At 33.0% G+C, this 23746-nt stretch overlaps 1 protein-coding gene and 2 long non-coding RNA genes across 5 annotated transcripts in view; 1 reads left to right on the top strand and 2 right to left on the bottom strand.

Annotated features, from left to right (window-relative positions):
* The window catches only part of LOC127699971 (uncharacterized), a 200884-nt gene that overhangs the window by 103179 nt on the left and 73959 nt on the right, over positions 1-23746 (top strand). The gene's annotated exons all lie outside the window — the stretch shown is intronic.
* The window catches only part of LOC127699863 (uncharacterized), a 43232-nt gene that overhangs the window by 16289 nt on the left and 3197 nt on the right, over positions 1-23746 (bottom strand). For all 3 annotated transcript variants that reach the window (XR_007981260.1, XR_007981251.1, XM_052203275.1), the window contains exon 2: positions 18316-18660. Coding sequence is in view for 1 of the 3 variants with exons in the window: in XM_052203275.1 (XP_052059235.1) it covers positions 18316-18660 (345 nt within the window). In the remaining 2 variants the exon portion in view is untranslated. The remainder of the gene's footprint in view (positions 1-18315; positions 18661-23746) is intronic.
* LOC127699956 (uncharacterized) lies at positions 9125-12649 on the bottom strand. The gene is made up of 3 exons (XR_007981311.1): positions 12556-12649; positions 11089-11863; positions 9125-9302 (listed from the first exon to the last, which is right to left on the bottom strand). It is a non-coding gene; the product is annotated as an uncharacterized LOC127699956 (long non-coding RNA).

The following is a 23746-nucleotide window of genomic DNA, read 5'->3' as shown; positions in this document are numbered from 1 at the left end:
GAAGTGTGATGGTCCGTTCGCTGATGTGCGATGGTCTATATGACGCGTGATAGCTAGTTTAAAATCTACAGATGTGCAATTATTATGAGCAGTATAGTTGGTATATAGATTAGCATTCATTATTGTCTATATATGTCATTTGTTACAGTTGCATACAAAATGAACGATAGTCCTCTTTGATTTTCTGCATGTGGACATAATTCTGAGATAACATTTATCTGTACTTTGTTCCTCTCACGAGATCCTCGTTTACCGTTATATTAGAAGAGTCTGCGGACCCGTATGTATTTAGAGAATGCCACGCTCCTTCGTACGTAGCTTGAAAAAAATCTCGTAGATTTCCAAAAAAAATCCGCTACAGAAGGTTTACTTTTCCCTCTCCCGCGATCACACTCCATTTCCCGAAGTATTAAAGGTGTATAAGTTTATTTTTTTTGTTTTTACATTGTATCATAGATCAAATTTATTTGTTCAGTATATATTCACTGGTGTTAATATGTCTTTTGGTTGAGTTAAGCCATTTCAATTGATATTTTATAGTGTGTCTTTCTATGTTGGGATGTTACACTATTGTTTCAGATAAAAGTGAAGGTTTGGTACCATTAAAACGTTTAAACCCGCTGCAATTGTTTGCACCTGTCCTAAGTCAGGAATCTGATGTTCAGTAGTTGTCGTTTGTTGATGTGGTTCATAAGTGTTTCTCGTTTCTCGTTTTTTATATAGATTAGACCGTTGGTTTTCCCGTTTGAATGGTTTTACACTAGTAATTTTTGGGGCCCTTTATAGCTTGCTGTTCGGTGTGAGCCAAGGCTCCGTGTTGAAGACCGTACTTTGACCTATAATGGTTTACTTTTATAAATTTTGACTTGGATGGAGAGTTGTCTCATTGGCACTTATACCACATCTTCTTATATCTATATAAGCCCTTTATTAACTTAAAAACCCCAAAACTGCTTCTAACAAACAAATTGACTTCGAAATGAAAAGCATTGAAAATATAGTTTATGTAGTCCATCCCACTTCAGCGTCACTGCCATCGCACTTCGGCGTAGGTATCAACAAGATAGCGTCACAATGCCACCATCGCACTTCAGCGTCAAACCATCGCACATCAGCATGACCATCGCGGTTCGGAGCACCATCGCGGTTCAGAGTCCTACATATATATGTACCTTTACTTCATTCCATACACCAAATGAAGTTGAATGTCCTACTGACTGAGGCAAATTTTGACACAATATTCAAGCTTGATACTGTCTGAATTTGGTTTATGATCATATTTTTGACATAATATAAAGGTTTAAATGTGATCAAAGATCTTAAATAAATGGAGAATGTGTCCCCATGGACACAGATGATGCCCCCGCTTGCATACAACATTATAAAGGGACATAACTCAAGAACCATAAAAGTGACACTACCCAAATTTGTACTTGATCTGAGTTTTGTGGTAATAAGTATTGTGTATAGGTCTCATAATGTTTGGTTGGGACAAACTTAAGTTACAGAATGGAAACTAAAAACTTTGCAATTTTTCAATTTATAAAGGGGCATTACTCAATAATGATTAAAGTGACGCCATCAAAATTCAACTTGATCTGTATTTTGTGGTAAAAAGCATTGTGTATAAGTTTCATAACATTTGGTTGAGGCAACTTAAGTTAGAGAACGGAAACTAAAAATTTTGCATTGTTTTCCATTTATAAAGGGGCATAACTTGTGAATGGTTAAAGCGACCCCACCAAAATTCAAACTTGATCTGTATTTTGTGGTAATAAGCATTGTGTATAAGTTTCATAACATTTGGTTGAGGCAAACTAATGTTAGAGAACGGAAACCAACTTTGGGACGTACAAACGGACATACGTACAGACAGACAAGGGTAAAACTTAATGCCACACTATGGTGGGGGCATAAAAATCTATTTGGCAATACTGTGCAATTGAAGATTTGAAAAATTTTGAAGAAAAAAAAAGTATGAACCCCTTAAACATGTTAAAAAAATTTGAAACAAAAATCCCCCCCCCCCCCCCCAACTTTTTGAACCTCCTTGGAGCAATTACCCCCAAACGTAATCCCAGTCGTCCCTTTGTAGTATGGAACCTTTTAGTACAATTTTAGAGAGATCCATACACTTAAACACAAGTTATTGTCTGGAAACTAGAAAAATTATTATTTTTGCTACTTTTTTGCCCCTAATTCCTTCATGCTTGAGGCAATTACCCCCAAACTCAATCCCAGCCTTCCCTTTGTGATATGGAACATTGTATTACAATGTCAGAGAGATCCATACACTTACACATTTGTAATTAAAGTAATTGTCTGGAAACCAAATGTCTTCGGACAACGACGACACTGACGACGACGTGATAGCATTATACAACTCCAAAATTTTTGCGGTTGTATAAAAACAATTAAACATACTATGAACGATATATATGATATAAATACAAAATTAATTAAAAAGGGGAGTAAAAAAGGAGGCAGGGTGGTAGATGTAAAACAAAACCAGAAAGACAACTCTAACCTTGGACAAAATGCCGTTAAATTAAATAACGTACACAGGTAAATAAAAATAATTTTGTTGTAAGGAGTACATGGAGTACAGAAATATTTTTTACAAAATATATAAATTTGTTGTTCATAGTACAAGAACAGAAGTAAAAATTTATCAACACACTAAATATTTATCAAAGGTGGTATATATTAAAAATAGTGAGACGAGATATAACACAAAACAAGTAAACATTAAATAACGAAAATAAATACAAATTGTATCAACAGGTCAAAAAACACTAGAGTAAGATTTGAGAGTACTCACAGTTATTGAAAGCTAGTTAAAAGCCAAAATCAATTAATGCAGTCGACTCCACTTAATCGCATCCCGCTTAATAGCATAATTTGGTTAATTGCATAATTTTCTCCTGCACAAAACCATTTCCCATTAACAAGGAATTATTTGAATCTGGAATAATTTTGAATTCTGGAAAATTGATTAGAAATGTATGATGAAAACTAACCCAACTAAATAGTGTTAGCCATGCACGCATGGCTAAGGGGGGTTAGTTAGTTCATACTGAAATGATAGTGAAAGTAAAATTAACCTTAGCCATGCACGCATGGCTAATCCTATTTAGTTGGGTTAGTTTTCATCATATATTTCTCATCAATTTTCCAGAATTCAAAATTATTCCAGATTCAAATAATTCCTTGTTCATTCGTCTTATGTTAAATTATCCGGTTATATGCATAGCCTTACAAGTGGCGTTTCGGTTAATTGCATAGAAATTAATTGCCGGCTAGATATGCTTAGTTCAAACTGACAAGATTTTTGACCGGAAACGGCAATTTGGTAAGTATATTTTTCTTGAATGCATCATTATTTTCGTTATTATTTCATATTCACTTTTGTGTTATTAAAATAAAGTTTTAGAACAGTTTCTTTCGTGTTTATATGATGGAGCTTTACTTTAAAATAACCCTCGATGTGTACACAGGTGAAGTTTCCCATGTTCTATTTTATGCCTCGAGGTCATAAAATGTCAAACAGGTAATTGTTGTAAAATCATGACCACTCTATCCCAAAAGGTCTTAATTATTGATTGGATTTTAAGCATTGTCAATAGATTACATTTGGGGTGAATTTTAAAAACAATAATGCCTGCTAATTTACTTTGAAAGACCATCCAATGTGTACTCTCGCAAATCGGCTTGGGGTGATTTGCATTTATGTTAAACATTACAGGGGATTTATATATGGTTGAGGAATTTTATCCAGCAAATTACCTGTACAGGGCCCCTTTACCTGTTTACTGCTTTGCATATACGAAACTAACGAGGTTAAAGAAACAGTGTTACATCACTGTGCAAGCAGTAGATACTGCATATCAAAGGCAGTTCATTACACATTTATTGTTAACAAGAGGCTGTTAGAATGACAGCAAACCGGATTTTCCTGCAGAGGTCGAACCCTGAACAGTTGAGCAAGTATGGACACTACATTTAAGCTTAAAACAGCTCTGAATTTGGATTGTGATTGAATATTGACACAGCATAGGTTTGTGACACAAAATGAATGTGGTCAAAGAACTGAAATATTTGAAATTGGACATTTATCTATTATGGTCCAATATCCAAAATCTAAGTACATATTAGAATCAGCATATCCAAGAAACCCAAGAATTCAATTTTTGATGAAATCAGACAAAAGTTTAATTTAGGACCCTTTGGACCTCAATGTGGACCAATTTGATAAAGGAGCCCACAATTCAAAATCTCTCAATACATGGTTAGATTCAGCATTTCAAAGAACCCCATAAATTCAATTTTTGTTGAATCAAACAAAGTTTAATTTTGGATCCTGATTTGGACCAACTTGAAAACTAGACCCAAAAATCTAATATCTAAATACAGGTTTAGATTCAGCATTTGAAAGAACCCTATATATATATTTAATTTATGTTGAAATGAAACACAGGTTAATTTTATCCATAATATTTTCTGTGCAAAGGGAAGTAACTCAAACTTGATAAAATTTTTCTAAAATAAGATATGATGCAATTTTTTAAATTATAATCAATAATATAATAACAACAACCAGTGATGACTTAGTTCTCTAAAATTAGATATGATTTAACACTCAAACATTGTTAGAATCAGCATATCAAAGAACCAAAGAATTCAATGTTTGATGAAATTAAATAAAAGTTTAATTTAGGACCCTTTGGACCTCAGTGTGGTATTATCTTATTAATAATGAACAGAAATACAGGTTTAGATTAAGCATTTCAAAGAACCCTATATTTATTCAATTTATGTTGAAATCAAACACAGTTTAATTTTGGACCCCGATTTGGACCAACTTGAAAACTGGGCCCAAAATCAGAAATCCAAATATATGTTTATTACAGTACAACCTGTGACTTCCTCTTAGTTATGTCCACCCTCTTGTATGGTCACCATCGAATGGTGGCCATTTGTTGGGGTATTCAATCTTGAAATGTTGGCCATTTATTGGGGTCATAAAACATAGGTTGATGTTTTATCTAATCATGTTATCTGTTGAAATCAATCAGGGTTGAAGTTTTCAGCTTGTATGTTTCATTAAAATTTACCTGTACAGGTAACTCAGGTTTCTTCTCAAATTGACATTTCACCTTTTCTTGAAAATGTAGATTAGAATGTTGTTTTAGTCTTTGTTAATTCATATCAATTGTTGATTTTTCTGTCTTTAAATTTACATATTTTCCTTTCTTTCTAATGTTTTTATTTTTTTATGTTATTTTTTATTTGTTTTTTTGCTTCTATTCTTTTAATTTCTTCTAGGAAATAATCTTGAGTAGAAATGACAAAAATTCAAAGATGAGTTATTGACTAGCATTTGAAAACAAAACAGAGAATCCTTTAAATAATATTTTTTTCGGTAAAAAAAAGTTATTGTACATGATGTACATGGTATTCAATGTCTGCGTGTATTATTTAATGAATTATTATTAATTATAACTTATAATCATGCAAATGATATGTTTAAAGGAACCATAAAGCAAGTAATTTAACAAGCCTGTTTTTTAACAAATTAAAATTATCAATATCATGAATATCAAGCCTTTTACAATAAATTTTGTTAACAAAGTTGTACAATCTATTATCATGATTATTATTCAGGAAAACTACAAATATCATTATATGGTATAGGAATAAACTATTTTTGTTTATCTTTTATATTTTTCAAATCTCAAAACTGGAGTTGTGCATGAAGAATCACTAAAGAGACTTTAATTTTCCAAATGGCTACCTAGTTATCATCAACTTTGATAAATGCCAATCATAATGAAAAATGTTCTTATCTCTGAATTAAATAAATCTTATGAAAAGAAATTATTTAAAGAAAAAATTGTCTTGCTTTTTGAAACAATTGTCAACTTATCAAATATGTTATCTTCAGTTTGTCTATTTTTGTCAGTTAACAGGCAAAATTTGTCTCCAGAAAAAATAAAGAACACTTCTATATAGATTGTGACATTTTTATGGTCTATTAATTAAATCCTTTTTTGTTCTGTGTATTATAGTGTCAAAACTGCAAGACTGGCATATGCATGATACATATTCTTGGTATACATCTGCAAAGAATATTTCACTCAACTCAGGCCTTTTAGATAAAGCTAATAATTGCAGGGACTTAAATGAATTAGATTCTTTAAAGCTCTTGATTAAAAATGAATTTTAAGAACAAAAATAAGAATATTTTGAAAATAAAATAAAAACTTCTGATGAAAACAGTAAACTCAAATGCTTCAAGAATTAGTGGTCATAATTTAGAAATAGAAAATGGTAGATAAAAATTCCTATAAAGGATAGAATTGTTTGTAAAATTAACATAACAACTTAGAGATAATCTATTTGAAAATTGTTTACCTTCTCATAATAATGTCTCTGACCAGTTTGTGAATAAAATCTTGAATCTTATGAATAAAATCTTAACCAAAAACAAAAAGTAAAAGAAATGCTAAACCTCTATAACATGGAACATGTTTAAAATATTGGCTCCTTTATAAAAAAAAAATAAAAATCATTAGAACTGAGGGCAGAAACCTAATAATTTTTTTCCATGTGTTTTGATTTTTATAGAATTGTTATTTCTTTGCATTATAATGTTTGTTTTTGTTTTTTTTCGTCAGAAACTTGATTAAATTGTAATATGTTTATATGACAATAAAAATATTATCAAATTTTTCTGTAATGAATATTTTGAATATACATGTATTTATTCAATAGAGAAATAATGAATTGCCTAAATTTTATTTAGAATAAGTCCTAAAAACAATGTTAAATGCAGTTAGTATAAACAATTTTGATTTTAGAAAATTAATCAGAGAAACACCTTTTTGATGGAAAAAAGCAGGCGTTGTGAAAGTTTGCATTATAGTAGAAGATGATATTCATTTATTATTCACTTGCCTAAATATACATGTAAAAAATAACTTAAATTGATAGAATTATTTAAAAGGTATAACATCAAAACAAACAGTCATGAGAAAATGTTTACAAAAGTTAGGAAGCTATATGTTCAACTAGTTTTATTATTTTAGAATTTTCTTGTCATAATCACAGTTATTAAATTTGACAAACACATATATTTTACCTGAGACACTTTACCTGTAAGTTATATAATTTTAACACTTCAATGCAGTCATGATTTCCCTTTATACTTGACTAGTTCTTGATAAATACCTTGTGTATTAATTAAGCAACAGGAGGTATAATGATGGACATTTAGGGCCATCATGGTGACCATATTTTTTATGGCCACCATTAGTAAGATAATGTCACAGGTAGTACTGTAATAAACAATATAAGCTTAGTTTTTAAAGGAGTTCACTTCATCAAAAAAAAATATATAGCATTCAGAAAATTAGTTTTTACAGAATAACAAACAAACTTGCCACAAAATTCTTCAAACAATTTATCAAAGAAAAGAAGGAAAAAATCCAAAATCTTATTTATCATTCATACAATGTCTTTTCAAAATCTATAAAACTTATCAGTAACAAGAAATAATTGTAACAGGATGCTGTTACGAAGTCTCCCAAACAAAGCTCCAATAATTCGTCATTCCCATGATCGCCTGACATTGGGCAAAGTCCAGTACAAATTGGTTTGTGATATGCATAAGTGACGCCTATGGGTTGACCCTGTATGTCATTCAAATCTTCTTGAAATGACGAACAGGAATATATATGGTTGTTAAGGGTTGGAGATCTAGACCGTTTACAAGTTCTCAAAAGGGGGGTGTGTGATCCCCAGGGGACTCACCCTTTATTTCATATGATTTGTTTTTTTTGTCACATACAAGAATATATATGGTTTAGGGGTGGGGATCTCAACCGTTTACAAGTTCTTAAACAGGAGGGGGTGGGGTGACCCCAGGGGACTCGCCTTTTATTTCATTTGATTTGTTTTATTGTCCCATACAAGAATATATATGGTTTCGGGGTGGGGATCTTGACCGTTTACAAGTTTTTAAAAAGAAGGGAGTGGGGGTCACCCCAGGGGATTTCCCCTAAATTTCATTTGATTTGTTTATTTGTCCCATAGAATATATATGGTTTGGGGGTGGGGATCTCGACCGTTTACAAGTTTTCAATAAAATGCTTCGCTGAGCGCAGCTGGATACAACCGCAGAGGTCCAACCCTGAACAGTTGGGGCAAAAATGGACAAAATATTCGTGCTCGATACAGGTCTGAATTTGGATTGTAATTAAATATTTGACACATACTAGGTTTCTGACACAGAATAAGTGTAGTCAAAGAACTTAAAATTGGTTATATGATTTGAATTTATATTCAATTTCTTGCTTTTGTGCAATACACTATGCTGTTGAATATTAACCCCCCCCCCTAAAAAAAAAAAATTTCTGAAATCTGAAATGAGAAAAATTGTACCCCCCCCCCCCCCCAAATTCTTATTTACCCCCCCCCCCCCCCCCTCCCCTCCCAAATTTTTTTCAACTCACCCTTTCCCTTATTCTAAAAATAATCTCAATTCAAATTTCCAATGGAATTTGCAACCATAATTACCCATTTAAATTTACCATAGTGCTAACTTAATCTATTTAATAATAGAATTTAAAATATGGTGTCAAATCTTTCATATGGATTTTTTGGTAAAAATAAAAAGATGCAACATTTGCAGATATTTTTACTGGTCTTCCTTTATAAATATGCATTTCTTTAAACATAATTTAAAAGCAGTGTAAGGGAAGTAATCAAAACGTTGTATGTGGATTACCTCCCTATATCCATGGGCGCAGCTTGATACGACCGCAGAGGTCCAACCCTGAACAGTTGGGGCAAGTATGGACACAACATTCAAGCTTGATACAGCACTGCATTTGGATTGTGATTAAATATTTAACCCAGCATAGGTTTCTGACACAGAATGAATGTGGTCTAAGAACTTAAAGATTTTTAATTTACCTTTTCAAACCATATCATAATTATTTGCTTTTATATATAAATCAGAAATACCCAATTTAAAATGGAAAATTTTAAAGAAAAAAAAAAATCCCCACCGCCAATTTTTTGAACCCCCTTATGATTCATCATCCCCAATCTCAATCCCAAGCCTTCCCTTTGTGGTATGGTACCTTGCAGTACAATTTCAGAGAGATCCATACACTTGAACACAAGTTATTGTCTGGAAACTAGAAAAATGCTTGTTTTTTGCCCCCAAATTCCTAAACGTTTAGGGCAATTACATTACCCCCAAACTCAAACCCAGCTTTCCCTTTGTGATATTGAACCTTGTCGTACAATTTCATAAAGATCCATACACTTACACCCTAGTTATTGTCCTGAAACTAGAAAAATGCTTGTTGTTTTGCCCCTTTTTGGCCCCTAATTCCTAAAATTTTGAGGCAATTACCCCCAAAATCAATCCCAGCCTTCCCTTTGTTGTATGGTACCTTGCAGTACAATTTCAGAGAGATCCATACACTTGAACACAAGTTATTGTCTGGAAACTAGAATAAAATGCTCCGCTGGGGCGCAGCTTGATACGACCGCAGAGGTCGAACCCTGAACAGTTGGGGCAAGTATGGACACAACATTCAAGCTTGATACAGCACTGAATTTGGATTGTAATTAAATATTTGACACAGCATAGGTTTCTGACACAGATCGAATGTGGTCTAAGAACTTAAGAAATTTTAATTTACCCATTCAAACCATATCATTATTATTTGCTTTTAATTTTATATATAAATCGGAAATAACCAATTTAAAATGGAAAATTTTAAAGAAAAACTAGAGGCTCTCAAGAGCCTGTGTCGCTCACCTATATTTACTGATGCTTTGGAAATCATGTAAAATAAGGTTAAAATCATAATTAATAGTATTAGATATTAGATATTATAATGATATCTAAGATAACAAAAAACTGCAAAACAAACTCAGGGGCTGCAACCCAACAACGGGTTGTCGGATTCGTCTGAAAATTTCAGGGCAGATAAATCTAAATCTGATGAACATTTTTGCCACCTGTCAGATTTGCTCTAAATGCTTTAGTTTCAGAGATAAAAACCAAAAACTGCATTTTACCCCTATGTTCTACTTTTAACCAAGTCGGCCATGATGGTTGGAAGGCGGGGTCATCAGACAAATTTTTTAAACTAGATACCCTTATAATGATTATGGCCAAGTACGGTTAAATTTGTCTCAGTAGTTTCAGAGAAGAAGATTTTTGTAAAAGATTACAAAAATTTACGAAAAATTGTTAAAAATTGACTATTAAGGGCAATAACTCCTAAAGGGATCGACTGACAATTTTGGTCATGACGACTTATTTGTACATATTACTTTGCTGAACATTATTGCTGTTTACAGTTTATCTCTATCTATTATAATATTCAAGATAATAACCAAAAACTACAAAATTTCCTTAAAATTACCAATTCAGGGGCAGCAACCCACAAACAGGTTGTCAGATTTGTCTGAAAATTTCAGGGCAGATAGATCTTGACCTGATAATCAGTTTAACCCTATGTCAGATTTACTCTAAATGCTTTGGTTTCAGAGATATAATCCAAAATCTACATTTTACTCCTATGTTCTATTTTTAGCCATGGCGGCCATCTTGGTTGGTTGGCGGGGTCATCGGATACATTTTTTAAACTATATACCCTAATGATGATTGTGGCCAAGTTTGGTTAAATTTGGCCTATTGGTTTCAGAGGAGAAGATTTTTGTAAAAAGCTAACGATGACAGACGACGACGACGACGACGGACGAAGGACGACGGACGCCAAGTGATGAGAAAAGCTCACTTGGCCCTTTGGGCCAGGTGAGCTAAAAAAGGAAACCCCCCCCTAAATTTTTAAAGCCCCTTATGATTCCTCACACCCAAACTCAATCCCAGCCTTACCTTTGTGGTATGGTACCTTGCAGTACAATTTCAGAGAGATTCATACACTTGAACACAAGTTATTGTCTGGAAACTAGAAAAATGCTTGTTTTTTGGCCCCAAATTCCTAAACGTTTAGGGCAATTACTCCCAAACTCAAACCCAGCTTACCCTTTGTAATATGATACCTTGCAGTACAATTTCATAAAGATCCATACACTTACACACAAGTTATTGTCCTGAAACTAGAAAAATGCTTGTTTTTTTTGCCCTTTTATGGCCCCTAATTCCTAAAATTTTGAGGGAATTACCCCCAAAATCAATCCCAGCCTTCCTTTTTTGGTATGGTACCTTGCAGTACAATTTCAGAAAGATCCATACACTTGAACACAAGTTATTGTCTGGAAACTAGAAAAATGCTTATTTTTGGCCCCTTTTTGGCCCCTTATTCCTAAACGTTTTGGGCAATTACCCCCCAAACTCAATTCCAGCTTTCCCTTTGTGATATGGAACCTTGTAGTACAATTTCATAAAGATCCATACACTTGAACACAAGTTATTGTCATGAAACTAGAAAAATGCTTGTTTTTTGCCCCTTTTTGGCCCCTTATTCCTAAAATTTGGAGGCAATTGCCCCCAAAATCAATCCCAGCATTCCCTTTGTGATATGGAACCTTGTGGTACAATGTCAGAGATATCCATACACTTACACACAAGTTATTATCATGAAACTAGAAAAATGCTTGTTTTTTGCCCCTTTTTGGCCCCTAATTCCTAAAATTTGGAGGCAATTACCCCCAAAATCAATCCCAGCATTTCCTTTGTGATATGGAACCTTGTGGTACAATGTCAGAGAGATCCATAAACTAACACACAAGTTATGTCTGGAAGTTACAAAAATGCTTATTTTTGGCCCCTAATTCCTTAACTGTTGGTACCATAACCCCTAAAATCAATCCCCACCTTCCTTTTGTGGTATTGGACCTTATGGTAAAATTTCATAGAGATCCATTCACTTAAACTAAAGTTAGAGTGCGAAAACCAATGTGTCTTCGGACGACGACGACGCCAACGTCATACCAATATACGACTTCAAAATTTTTTTGCAGTCGTATAAAAATGCTTATTTTTGGCCCCTTATTTCTTAACGTTTTGGGCAATTACCCCCAAACTCAATTCCAGCTTTTCCTTTGTGATATGGAACCTTGTAGTACAATTTCATAAAGATCCATACACTTGAACACAAGTTATTGTCATGAAACTAGAAAAATGCTTGTTTTTTGCCCCTTTTTGGCCCCTTATTCCTAAAATTTGGAGGCAATTGCCCCCAAAATCAATCCCAGCATTCCCTTAGTGATATGGAACCTTGTGGTACAATGTCAGAGAGATCCATACACTTACACACAAGTTATTATCATGAAACTAGAAAAATGCTTGTTTTTTGCCCCTTTTTGGCCCCTAATTCCTAAAATTTGGAGGCAATTACCCCCAAAATCAACCCAAGCATTCCCTTTGAGATATGGAACCTTGTGGTACAATGTCAGAGAGATCCATACACTAACACACAAGTTGAGTCTGGAAGTTACAAAAATGCTTATTTTTGGCCCCTAATTCCTTAACTGTTGGTACCATAACCCCCAAAATCAATCCCAAACCTTCCTTTTGTGGTATTGAACCTTATGGTAAAATTTCATAGCGATCCATTCACTTAAACTTAAGTTAAAGTGCGAAAACCAATGTGTGACTGTCTTCGGACAACAACGACGACAAAGTCACACCAATATACGACAGCAAAATTTTTTTGCAGTCGTTTAAAAATTCAGCAGTTTTTCCGCTTGTGAGGAGCATAACTCTAGAACAGTAAAATTGACGCCAACAAATGTCACACTGGACCTGAGTTTTGTGGTAATAAGCATTAAGTTTCATAACATTTGTTTGAGGCAAACTAAAGTAAGGGAACAGAAAATACAGCAATTTTTCCATTTGTAAAGGGACACAACTCAAGAACAGTAAAAGTGACAATATCCAAATTCAACTTTAATCAGTGTTTGGGTTAATAAGCTTTGTGTATAAGTCAGACTTGGGGTCAATTACATTGAAATGTAATTAATTAAATTACACATTCCATTGCAAAAATGATCAATTACACTAGTTAATAAAAATTACACAGTTTTTCTAGTTTCATGACAATAACTTGTGTTCAAGTGTATGGATCTTTAAGAAATTGTACAAGGTTCCATATCACAAAGGAAAAGCTGGAATTGAGTTTGGGGGTAATTGCCCAAAACGTTTAGGAATAACGGGCCAAAAAGGGGCCAAAAATAAGCATTTTATACGACCGCAAAAACATTTTGAGGTCGTATATTGGTATGACGTTGGCGTCGTCGTTGTCCGAAGACACATTGGTTTTCGCACTCTAACTTTAGTTTAAGTGAATGGATCTCTATGAAATTTTACCATAAGGTTCAATACCACAAAAGGAAGGTGGGGATTGATTTTGGGGGTTATGGTACCAACAGTTAAGGAATTAGAGGCCAAAAAGGGGCCAAAATAAGCATTTTTGTAACTTCCAGACATAACTTGTGTGTTAGTGTATGGATCTCTCTGACATTGTACCACAAGGTTCCATATCACAAAGGGAATGCTGGGATTGATTTTTGTGGTAATTGCCTCCAAATTTTAGGAATTAGGGGCCAAAAAGGGGCAAAAAACAAGCATTTTTCTAACTAAAGTAATTGATTAAATTACACATTACATTTCATCATAACTTTTTTTAAACAATATATAGCATGTGTAAAATATTCATGTATGCTTACAGCATAGTTTTAGCATTGCATTTGATCATCATTAGTATTTTTAATGTCTTCTATCATCACATCTTATGATCTAGCAATACCTGCCACATCAGCTCCTGTCGAAACAAAGTGTTCAGACAGGAGCTGATGTGGCAGGTATTGCTATATCATAAGATGTGTTGATAGAAGAGGGAATGTGTTCCTATTAACTTCCCAATACATTAAGGGGTATTTTGAAAACTCAGAAATGAAGCCATTTAATTAAACATAATATAAATAAATAAATTATAAATAAATTAAAAAATTGTCCATGTTTTTTACTTTACAATTATCATGATTATTCAAAAGTATGCTTGTCACTAGATTGAAAATAATTTTTTAGCACAAACAATGTATAATGTCTCAATATTAGCAATATTTTGCTAATTAGATAAAATACATGTATTGGTGGCATTGTCCCTAGGCTGTTTTATTACACATTTAGTCTGATTAATTGCCATTTGTTTTTACAGCTGATAATTTTAATTCTATAATCCTTTTGTGTATACTAATTTGACAAAATGATTGTGTGCAGTGATTTAAAATTCTAAATGAACTGTCTAAGAAAGATATATACATTTGTTTAACAATACATACATGTACATGTGTATTTTGATCATATGAATATATACATGTTATCAATCTATTTAGATAAAGATCTTTCTTAAAAACTGAACAACACCAATATATGATTCTCACATTTTTTTAAGTTATAAGACTATTTAGAAAACATTTCTGTATGTCAAATAAATAATATTTATATTAACACAATTTCTTATCATTAACATGATTAACACCATAAAAGTACATGTAATTGAAATGTAATTCAAAAGTAATTTAGCATTACATGCTTTCTTCATTGTAATTAATTAAATTACCATTACATGTAATTGAAAAAATGCTCAATTACACATTACATTCAAAGACATGGAAAATTGTAATGCATTACACTTGATAACAATTTATACATTTTCAATTACCCCATCCCTGGTACAAGTTACATCACATTTGGTTGAGGCAAACTTAATTAAGAAAACGGAAACAAAAAATTCAACAATTTTTCCATTTGTAAAGGGGCATAACTCTAGAATGGTAACAGTGATGCCAACAAAAATTCAAACTTGATCTTTTTTATTGTTGTAATATTAGCATTGTGTATAAGTTTCATAACATTTGATTTGGTTGTTTTCTAGTTTTGTCATTTAGGCTTATTATATAAGTCTTTTGTGTGTTTATCTTTGAACTATGACATACAAAATGTCAACTCGGAAATATAAAATGTAAAATTGATAAAATTCTTGAGGGAGCTTACATCAACAGATATAAACAATACACCAAAGTTTCATTAGAACTGCTGAAAGCATTTTTGAGTTATTGTCCGATAACTGGAAAATCCACCTTTTTTATTAACAATAAACTGTTATCACAGAGATATGTCTCGCTTTTTCATAATTTTGATTATGCAAATATTGACATTAAAATAACAATACTTAACATTTTACATAAGTTAGGCAAACATTCAAAGTCAACGAACCATGACTGAGGTACATGGCTAAACAATCTCCATGTAAATGAGATGTGCCATTGCTTATGCAACTGCATACCAAATATCATTGACTTATTATAAGTCGTTCCCTTTAAACAAACCTTAACAAAAACAGAAACTTGTAAACTATGCAAAAGTTTCAAAGTCAATGAACCATGAAGAGAGGGTGGAGCTATAAAATCTCCATGGAAACGATACTTAAAAATGCCAATAAATTTGCATACCAAATATCATTGACTTAACATTAGCAGTTCATCTTAAACTGATCTAATCACAAACTAATACATGTAAACTAAGCAAAAGTTTCAAGTCGATAGACCATGAGTCCATGACTGAGGGGAAGGGGCCAAATATTCTCCATGGAAATGAAATGTGCTAATACTTATACAACTGAATACCAATTAAAATTGGCCTACCACTAATAGTTCCCCTTTAACTGACCTAATCACAAGCTAATACATGTTAACTAAGCAAAATTTTCAAGTCGATAGACCATGAGTCCATGACTGAGGGGAAGGGGCCAAATATTCTCCATGGAAATGAAATGTGCTAATACTTATACAACTGAATACCAATTAACATTGGCCTACCACTAATAGTTCCCCTTTAACTGACCTAATCACAAACTAATACATGTTAACTAAGCAAAATTTTCAAAGTCAATAGACCATGACCAAGGGGCGGAGTCAAATAATCTCCATGGAAATGAGATATGCCAATGCTTATACAACTGCATACCAAATATCATTGACCTACCACTAGTGGTTCCCCATAAACTGACCTAATCACAAACTAATACATGTAAAATAAGCAAAAGCTTCAAAGTCAATAGACCATGACTGAGTGGGCAGGGCCAAATAATCTCCATGGAAATGAGATGTGCCAATGCTTATACTGTGAACTGCATACCAAATATGATTGACCTTCAACTTGTGGTTCCCCACAAACTAGACCTAATCACAAACTAATACATTGTTGACACCGCCGCCGCCGACTCCGGAAACAGCATACCTATGTCTCGCTTTTTGACTCCGCCAAGCGAGACAATAAAACCCTGTAACTTGGAAACGTAAAATCTAAAATTTTAAAAAAATAGAAAGGGAGCTCATGTCAATAGATATAAACAACTCACCAAAATTTCTTGCAAGTTGGTGAAAGCATTCTTGAGTTATTATCAGAAAACTGGAAAATCCCCCTTTTTTTAATGAATAAAACCGATAACTCGGAAAATTAAAATCTAAAATTTATAAAAAACGAAAGGAAACTCACGTCAATAGATATAAACAATTCACCAAAGTTTTATGCAAATTTATTAAAGTGTTTTTGAGTTAATGTCAGACATGTTGACGAAGGTCGGACGGACAGAGGTATACCATAATAGTAATACGTCCCGTAAAATCCAGATTCAAAATACCTGGTTAAATTCAGCATATTAAAGACCACCAGAATACAAGACTGAATAAAAACCCAATTGAAATTGTTAAAAAAATAATCAATTGATACAAATAATTATAAACTGCTTCGCTGAGCGCAACTGGATACGCCTGCAGAGGTCCAACCCTGAACAGTTGGGGCAAAAATGGACACAATATTCAAGCTTGATACAGGTCTGAATTTGGATTGTAATTAAATATTTGACATATTATAGGTTTCTGAATAAATGTAGTCAAAGAACTTGAAATTGGTTATATGAATTGAATTTATATTCAATTAAAGATTTCTTGCTGTTGTGAAATACTTAGTAAATCTGTTGTCAGACTATAAACAAATAAAGTTCAATTACTTCTCAATGTCATATTAGAAATTTATGAAAATCAAAAGGGAGCTTACATCAATAGATATAAACAATTCACCAAAGTTTCATGAGAATTGGTGACAGCATTTTTTTTGGAGTTATTGTCCGAAAACTGGAAAATCAACCCCTTTTTTAATGAATAAAACCCCATAACTCAAAAATGTAAAATGTAAAATTTATAAAATTCTAAACAGAGCTTACATCAATAGATATAAACAATTCACCAAAGTTTCATAAGACCTGCTGAAAGCATTTTTGATTTTTTGTCCGAAAACTGGAAAATCCCCCTTTTTTTATGAATAAAACCCTGTAACTTGGAAACATAAAATCTAAAATATATAAATATCAAAAGGGAGCTCATGTCAATAGATATAAACAATTCACCACAATACTTGCAAGTTGGTGAAAGCATTCTTGAGTTATTTTCCGAAAACTTGAAAATCCCCCTTTTTTTAATGAATAAAACCTCATAACTTGGAAAAGTAAAATCTAAAATTTATAAAAAACGAAAGGGAGCTCATGTCATTAGAAATAAACAATTCACCAAAGTTTTATGCAAATTGGTTAAAGCGTTTTTGAGTTAATGTCCGACATGTTGACGACGGACAGACAGACGAACGGACAGACGGACAACGGTATACCATAATACGTCCCGTAAAAGGGCGTATAAAAAGATATTGTTTTTGGCTTCTTTTTTCTTAAACCTGTAGGGTCAGAATGCCCTAACAATCCCCCTACGTTCTTTTTACCGTTTTAAACCTTGTGGTACAATTTCATAGCAATCCTGAGACTAATATTCAAGTAATTGTCCACAAACCATAAAATTCTTGTTTTTTTACCCCTTTTCGGCCTTTAATTTCTAATCGGTTTAGGCCACGACCCTCAACATTCTTTTTGGTATAGAACCTTGTGGTAAAATTTCACAGAGATCCATACACTAATACATAAGTTGTTGTCCTGAAATAAGAAAAAAATGCTTGTTTTTGGCTCCTAATTCCTAACAGCAATGACAATAAACCCCAAAATCAAAATAAACCTTCCTTGTGTAGTATATATATATATGGAACCTTTTTGGCTTGTGCTACAATTTCAATTTCATAGAGATCCTGTAAACCAAAATGTATAGGATGACAAATGTCTTCGGATGACAATTTGATACGCCACAGACATCGCCATGACATAATTATGATAATATGAACGCAAAAAAATTTGTATATAGACGTAAGAAAGTTAAACTTACGCTCATTATATCCATCTAAGCTGATTGACTTAAAAAGTGTACCAAAACTGCAGGTAAAAGTTGAGTTCCAATCAGCTTTTGTAAGATTTCTCAGCATGATGGAATTCTTATGTTCAGACTGCTCCATCATTGTTATATCCCTGTTTCCGACAATATGATTATTGTGTGTAAGTACTATTTTATTTTGACCTCCTATCCATTGCTTGTTCCCCTTGCATTCCTCGTTGCATTTCAACATACATTCCTTGCTGCATTTCGACATGCATTCAATGTTGCATGAACATTCACATTCCAGTATCAAATTGGCCCAAGCTTTGACAGATTTGATATTAAAACATCTTTCATCTAAAATCAAAATATGTAAAAAATGTGGATAGTGTCCACATGTGGACACAGATGATGCCCCCGCTTGCACATCATATAGTTATAATGGGACATAACTGAAGAACGGTAAAAGTGATGCTACCCAAATTTGAACTCGATCTGAGATTTGTGGTTATTAGCATTGTGTGTAAGTCTCATAACATTTGGTTGAGGCTAACTTAAGTAGAGAACATAAACTAAAAATTCAGCAATTTTTCTATTTGTAAACACGCATAACTCTAGAAAGGTTGTGTATAAGTTTTATAACATTTGGTTGAGACAAACTAAAGTTAGAGAACGGAAACGAAAAATTCAGCAATTTTTATGTTTATATAGAGCGGACACGATCTTTACCATAGGACATGGAGTTGTAAACTAAAACCAAAATTTTTGACCTAGGAAGTTGTTCATACATTATGACACACCCTCTGGTGTTGGTTAATATACATGTCAAGTATAAACTTTGAAATCCTAGCGGTTCTCTAGATATAGAGCGGACACAATTTGTTAAGGATGGACGGATGAACAGACAAACAGACAGACGGACGGACAGACTGGTCACTATAGGGCGTCCGCCATTCGGCAGGGCCCTAATAAGCATTGTGTATAAGTTTCATAACATTTGGTTGAGCCAAACTTAAGTTAGAGAACGGAAACGAAAAATTTAGCAATTTTTCCATTTGTAAAGGAGCATAACTCTAGAACGGTAAAAGTGACGCCACCAAAACTCAATCTTGATCTGTATTTAGTGGTAATAAGCATTGTGTATAAGTTTCATAACATTTGGTTGAGGCAAACTAAAGTTAGAGATGGGAAACCAACTTTGGGACGGACGGACGGACAGACAAGGGTAAAACTTAATGCCCCCTCCGCTACGGCGGGGGCATAAAAAACAAAAGTAGTATTACTTTTAGAAATAAGAAGATGTGGTATAATTGCCATCCAAGTCAAAATATTTAATTTTAGTTGAAATCAAACAAAGTTTAGTTTTTGACCCTCAAACATTAGCATGAACTAATTTGAAAACAGGGCCCAAAATAAAAAAATCAAAATGCACAATAAGATTCAGCATATCATACAGCCGCAATAATTCAGTTGTTGGTGAAATCAAACAAATATTAATTTTGGACTCTTTTGACCTAAATGTAGACCAATTTTGAAATGGGACTCAATATCGAAAAAAGTAATACAAGGTTAGAACCCCCAAACATTAAAGACTTAAAATTGATCCCATTGAAATTGATAAAAAGATTTGTATTTATTTTCAATTGAAGATTTCTTGCTATTGCAGAATACTGTACTATTGCGCAATACTGTGCAATTGAAGATTTCTTGCTATTGCACAAAACTTTGTTGTTGCGCAATACTGTGCTAATGGGCAACAGAAGATTTCTTGCTATTGTGCAATACTGTGCAATTGACAATGTTTAGTTTTTGACCCTCAAACATTAGCATGAACTAATTTGAAAACAGGGCCCAAAATAAAAAAAATCAAAATGCACAATAAGATTCAGCATATCATACAGCCGCAATAATTCAGTTGTTGGTGAAATCAAACAAATATTAATTTTGGACTCTTTTGACCTAAATGTAGACCAATTTTGAAATGGGACTCAATATCGAAAAAAGTAATACAAGGTTAGAACCCCCAAACATTAAAGACTTAAAATTGATCCCATTGAAATTGATAAAAAGATTTGTATCTATTTTCAATTGAAGATTTCTTGCTATTGCAGAATACTGTACTACTGCGCAATACTGTGCAATTGAAGATTTCTTGCTATTGCACAAAACTTTGTTGTTGCGCAATACTGTGCTAATGGGCAACAGAAGATTTCTTGCTATTGTGCAATACTGTGCAATTGAAGATTTCTTGTTATTGCCCAATACTGTGCTACTGTGCATTATACATGTACTGTGCTATTGCACAAAACTGTGCTATTATACAATACTGTGCTGTTGCGTAATACTGTGCTGTTGCGCAATACTGTGCTATTGCGAAGATTTCTTCTTGAAGCTTTCCAAAAATTTAAAATTTCAAAAATTTTGAAGAAAAAAATATGAACCTCCTCTCCAAAAAAAATCGGAAAAAAAGCCCCCAAATTTTTTGAACCCCCTCCCTTTGAGTAATTACCCCCTAAATTCAATCCCATCAAACCCTTTGTGGTATAGAACTTGTAGCACAATTTTTTTTAGAGAGATCCATACACTTAAACAAAACCTGAAAAATGCTTGTTTTTTGCCCTTTTTTCGCCCCATATTCCTGAACTTTTGGGGCAATTATCCCAGAACTCAATCCAAGCCTTTCCTTTGTGATATGTAACCTTGTGGTATAATTGTAGAGTGATCCATACACTTAAACACAAGTCCGGAAACAACAAAAATGCTTGTTTTTGGTCCTTAATTCCTAAACTGTTAATATCATAAACCCAAAAATCTATCCCAACCTTCCATTTGTGGTATTGAACTTTCTGGTAAAGTTTCATAGAGATCCATTCACTTAAACTAAAGTTATTTTCTGGAAATCAAATGTGTTATACGTACGAATTTTTTTGGGGCACTTTTATGAAAATAAGATGTGGCATGATTGTCAATAAGACAACTCTCCACCAGAGACCAAATGACCTAGATGGTAATCATACAGCCTTCAACAGTATCACAAAGCAAGCTATAAAAGGTCCCCAAATAAAAAATGAGAATAAACTGTTGACATAGAGATGTGTCTCGCCTGTCATCACAAAATTCAGAAAAAGACAATCTGATGGACAGCAACATTACTTATTAATTCAAAGTCTATGGACCTAGTGGACTGGGCATCAAAATGGTCGACAAACTGAGATGTACATACAGTAATGAAACTTTTTAGAAAATATTGTTGTCTATTGTAAGTAGTTACTATCAATTTAACTGAAGTAGATACTCCACATAGAAAATTAATAATTAATTCAAAGTCAATGGACCATGGTGATGCCCTTGGGGGCAGGACCTTAAAATATTTGTCAAACTGATATGTACTGATACATGTTTGTAGTTAGGAAACGACCATTTAACTTAAAGGGGGGTTATGTTTTTTCCTAAAAAAATATTCTGAATACAGATTTTCCCCATACCTTATAGCGTTAAATTTTGAAAACAATAATTTGATTGATAGCGTTGAAAAACTAAATATAAAGATGATGATTGGCTACTTAACGTCTAGCAGCAAATTAATATGCATTTTCATATTAATGTAATGTGAATATTAACACTGCTTTGTACTTGACCAAAAAGATGAGCTCGATTTTTAACATGCTAGTTCACAAGGTAACAGTCCACAAGATTTGTAGGTAGTTGAAGAATAATAAAGCCTTACGTGTGGGTTTATATGAACATCAAGATTGTTTTTTTTCGCATGATTTTAGGCCATTTTTCTGTTTGACAGTCTGTATTTCTCCAATAGATCAAGACATTATCGTAGTGTTTGACTCTCAAACTTTTCAGTTCAGTTTTATCATGTTTATCATGTGTTTATGGAAAAATTAGGTGAAATGCTTTTTTGAACCTCTTGATAGATAAATGTCTATAGTTTGAGACAAGGTACCACTCTAATGGATTGAAATTCTTCTTTGGACCAAATTTTGGGAACATTTTCACCCTTCTTTTATGCAATATTTTATAACAAATAAATGCAGAATATTTCCATGGTTACACCAAAAAGAGATTATATTTCACCATTTTAACTATTGAAATTTAGAATTTTTCAGTATACGGATATGGATAGTAAACTGCACATTGCTAGAAAACAAAGAAATATCGATGTCAACGTCATATACGTTAATAAAGTAATACAAATAGACAGGAAATACTAAAATAAATTTAAAAAACATTGATTAACAAAATTGTAATCTGCTCACCGAGTCCATGTGATATACACATGATATACATGTTTCCTAAAACTTGAAAATCGAAAGTCCATCAGGTGCAGCTAATAACCAAATCGGAAGTCCGAGCGAAAATATGACAGTTCCTGGACCTAGGAGAAAGGACCACCGCTAATTTGAACACCTGTCTTGACATGGGCAAAAAATATCTCCGGAATCTAAGGATGTAATTTTTATGAAAAGTAAGTGAGTTTTTATATGAAATTTATATCGTTTTCCTGACCTGATCCTCCAAAGTGAAAGTAGGTTATTCATCAAAGGTACCTTCTTCTTTTTTCACTTGGGGTTTGTGTGGATAGTAAAAAAGGTATTGTAATCGACTAGTAATGGTTTGTTGAGACTTGTTATATGTCTATACATTGTAGAAAATTGTAAATATAGAAAAAAATTCGTAAGGGCTCCGCCGAACCCAGTGTCTCGCCTACTTTTAGAGTTAATCGCAGGCTCAACAAAATTGAGGAAAAAAATTAATAAAAATATTCCTCACTATACTATCTTTTGATTGTAAGTAGCTTCTGTCCAAGTTTGGTAAAAATCCAGGATAATTTATGAATCTAATAAATGTTTTAAAAACTTAAACTGCAGAATGTATGTAATGTTGACTGGAAGAAAAACAAAGTCCATTTATAAGTAAAATATGGAACTAGAGGCTCTAAAGAGCCTGTGTCGCTCACCTTGGTATATGTGCATATTAAACAAAGGACAAAGATGGATTCATGACAAAATTGTGTTTTGGTGATGGTGATGTGTTTGTAGATCTTACTTTACTGAACATTCTTGCTGCTTACAATTATCTCTATCTATAATGAACTTGGCCCAGTAGTTACAGTGGAAAATATTTTGTAAAAATTTACAAAAATTTACAAAATTTATGAAAAAATTGTAAAAAATTGACTATAAAGGGCAATAACTGATTAAGGGGTCAATTGACAATTTTGGTCATGTTGACTTATTTGTAGATCTTACTTTGCTGAACATTATTGCTGTTTACAGTTTATCTCTATCTATAATAATATTCAAGATAATAACCAAAAGCTGCAAAATTTTCTTAAAATTACCAATTCAGGGGCAGCAACCCAACAACGTGCTGCCTGATTGGTCTGAAATTTTCAGGGCAGATAGATCTTGACCTGATAATCAGTTTTACC

The sequence above is a fragment of the Mytilus californianus genome, unplaced genomic scaffold (genome assembly GCF_021869535.1).
Source record: "Mytilus californianus isolate M0D057914Y unplaced genomic scaffold, xbMytCali1.0.p SCAF_1, whole genome shotgun sequence".
Lineage (NCBI taxonomy): Eukaryota > Metazoa > Mollusca > Bivalvia > Mytilida > Mytilidae > Mytilus > Mytilus californianus.
The sequence above is the reverse complement of the archived record's forward strand: the minus strand, read 5'-3'. Positions and strand labels throughout refer to the sequence as shown.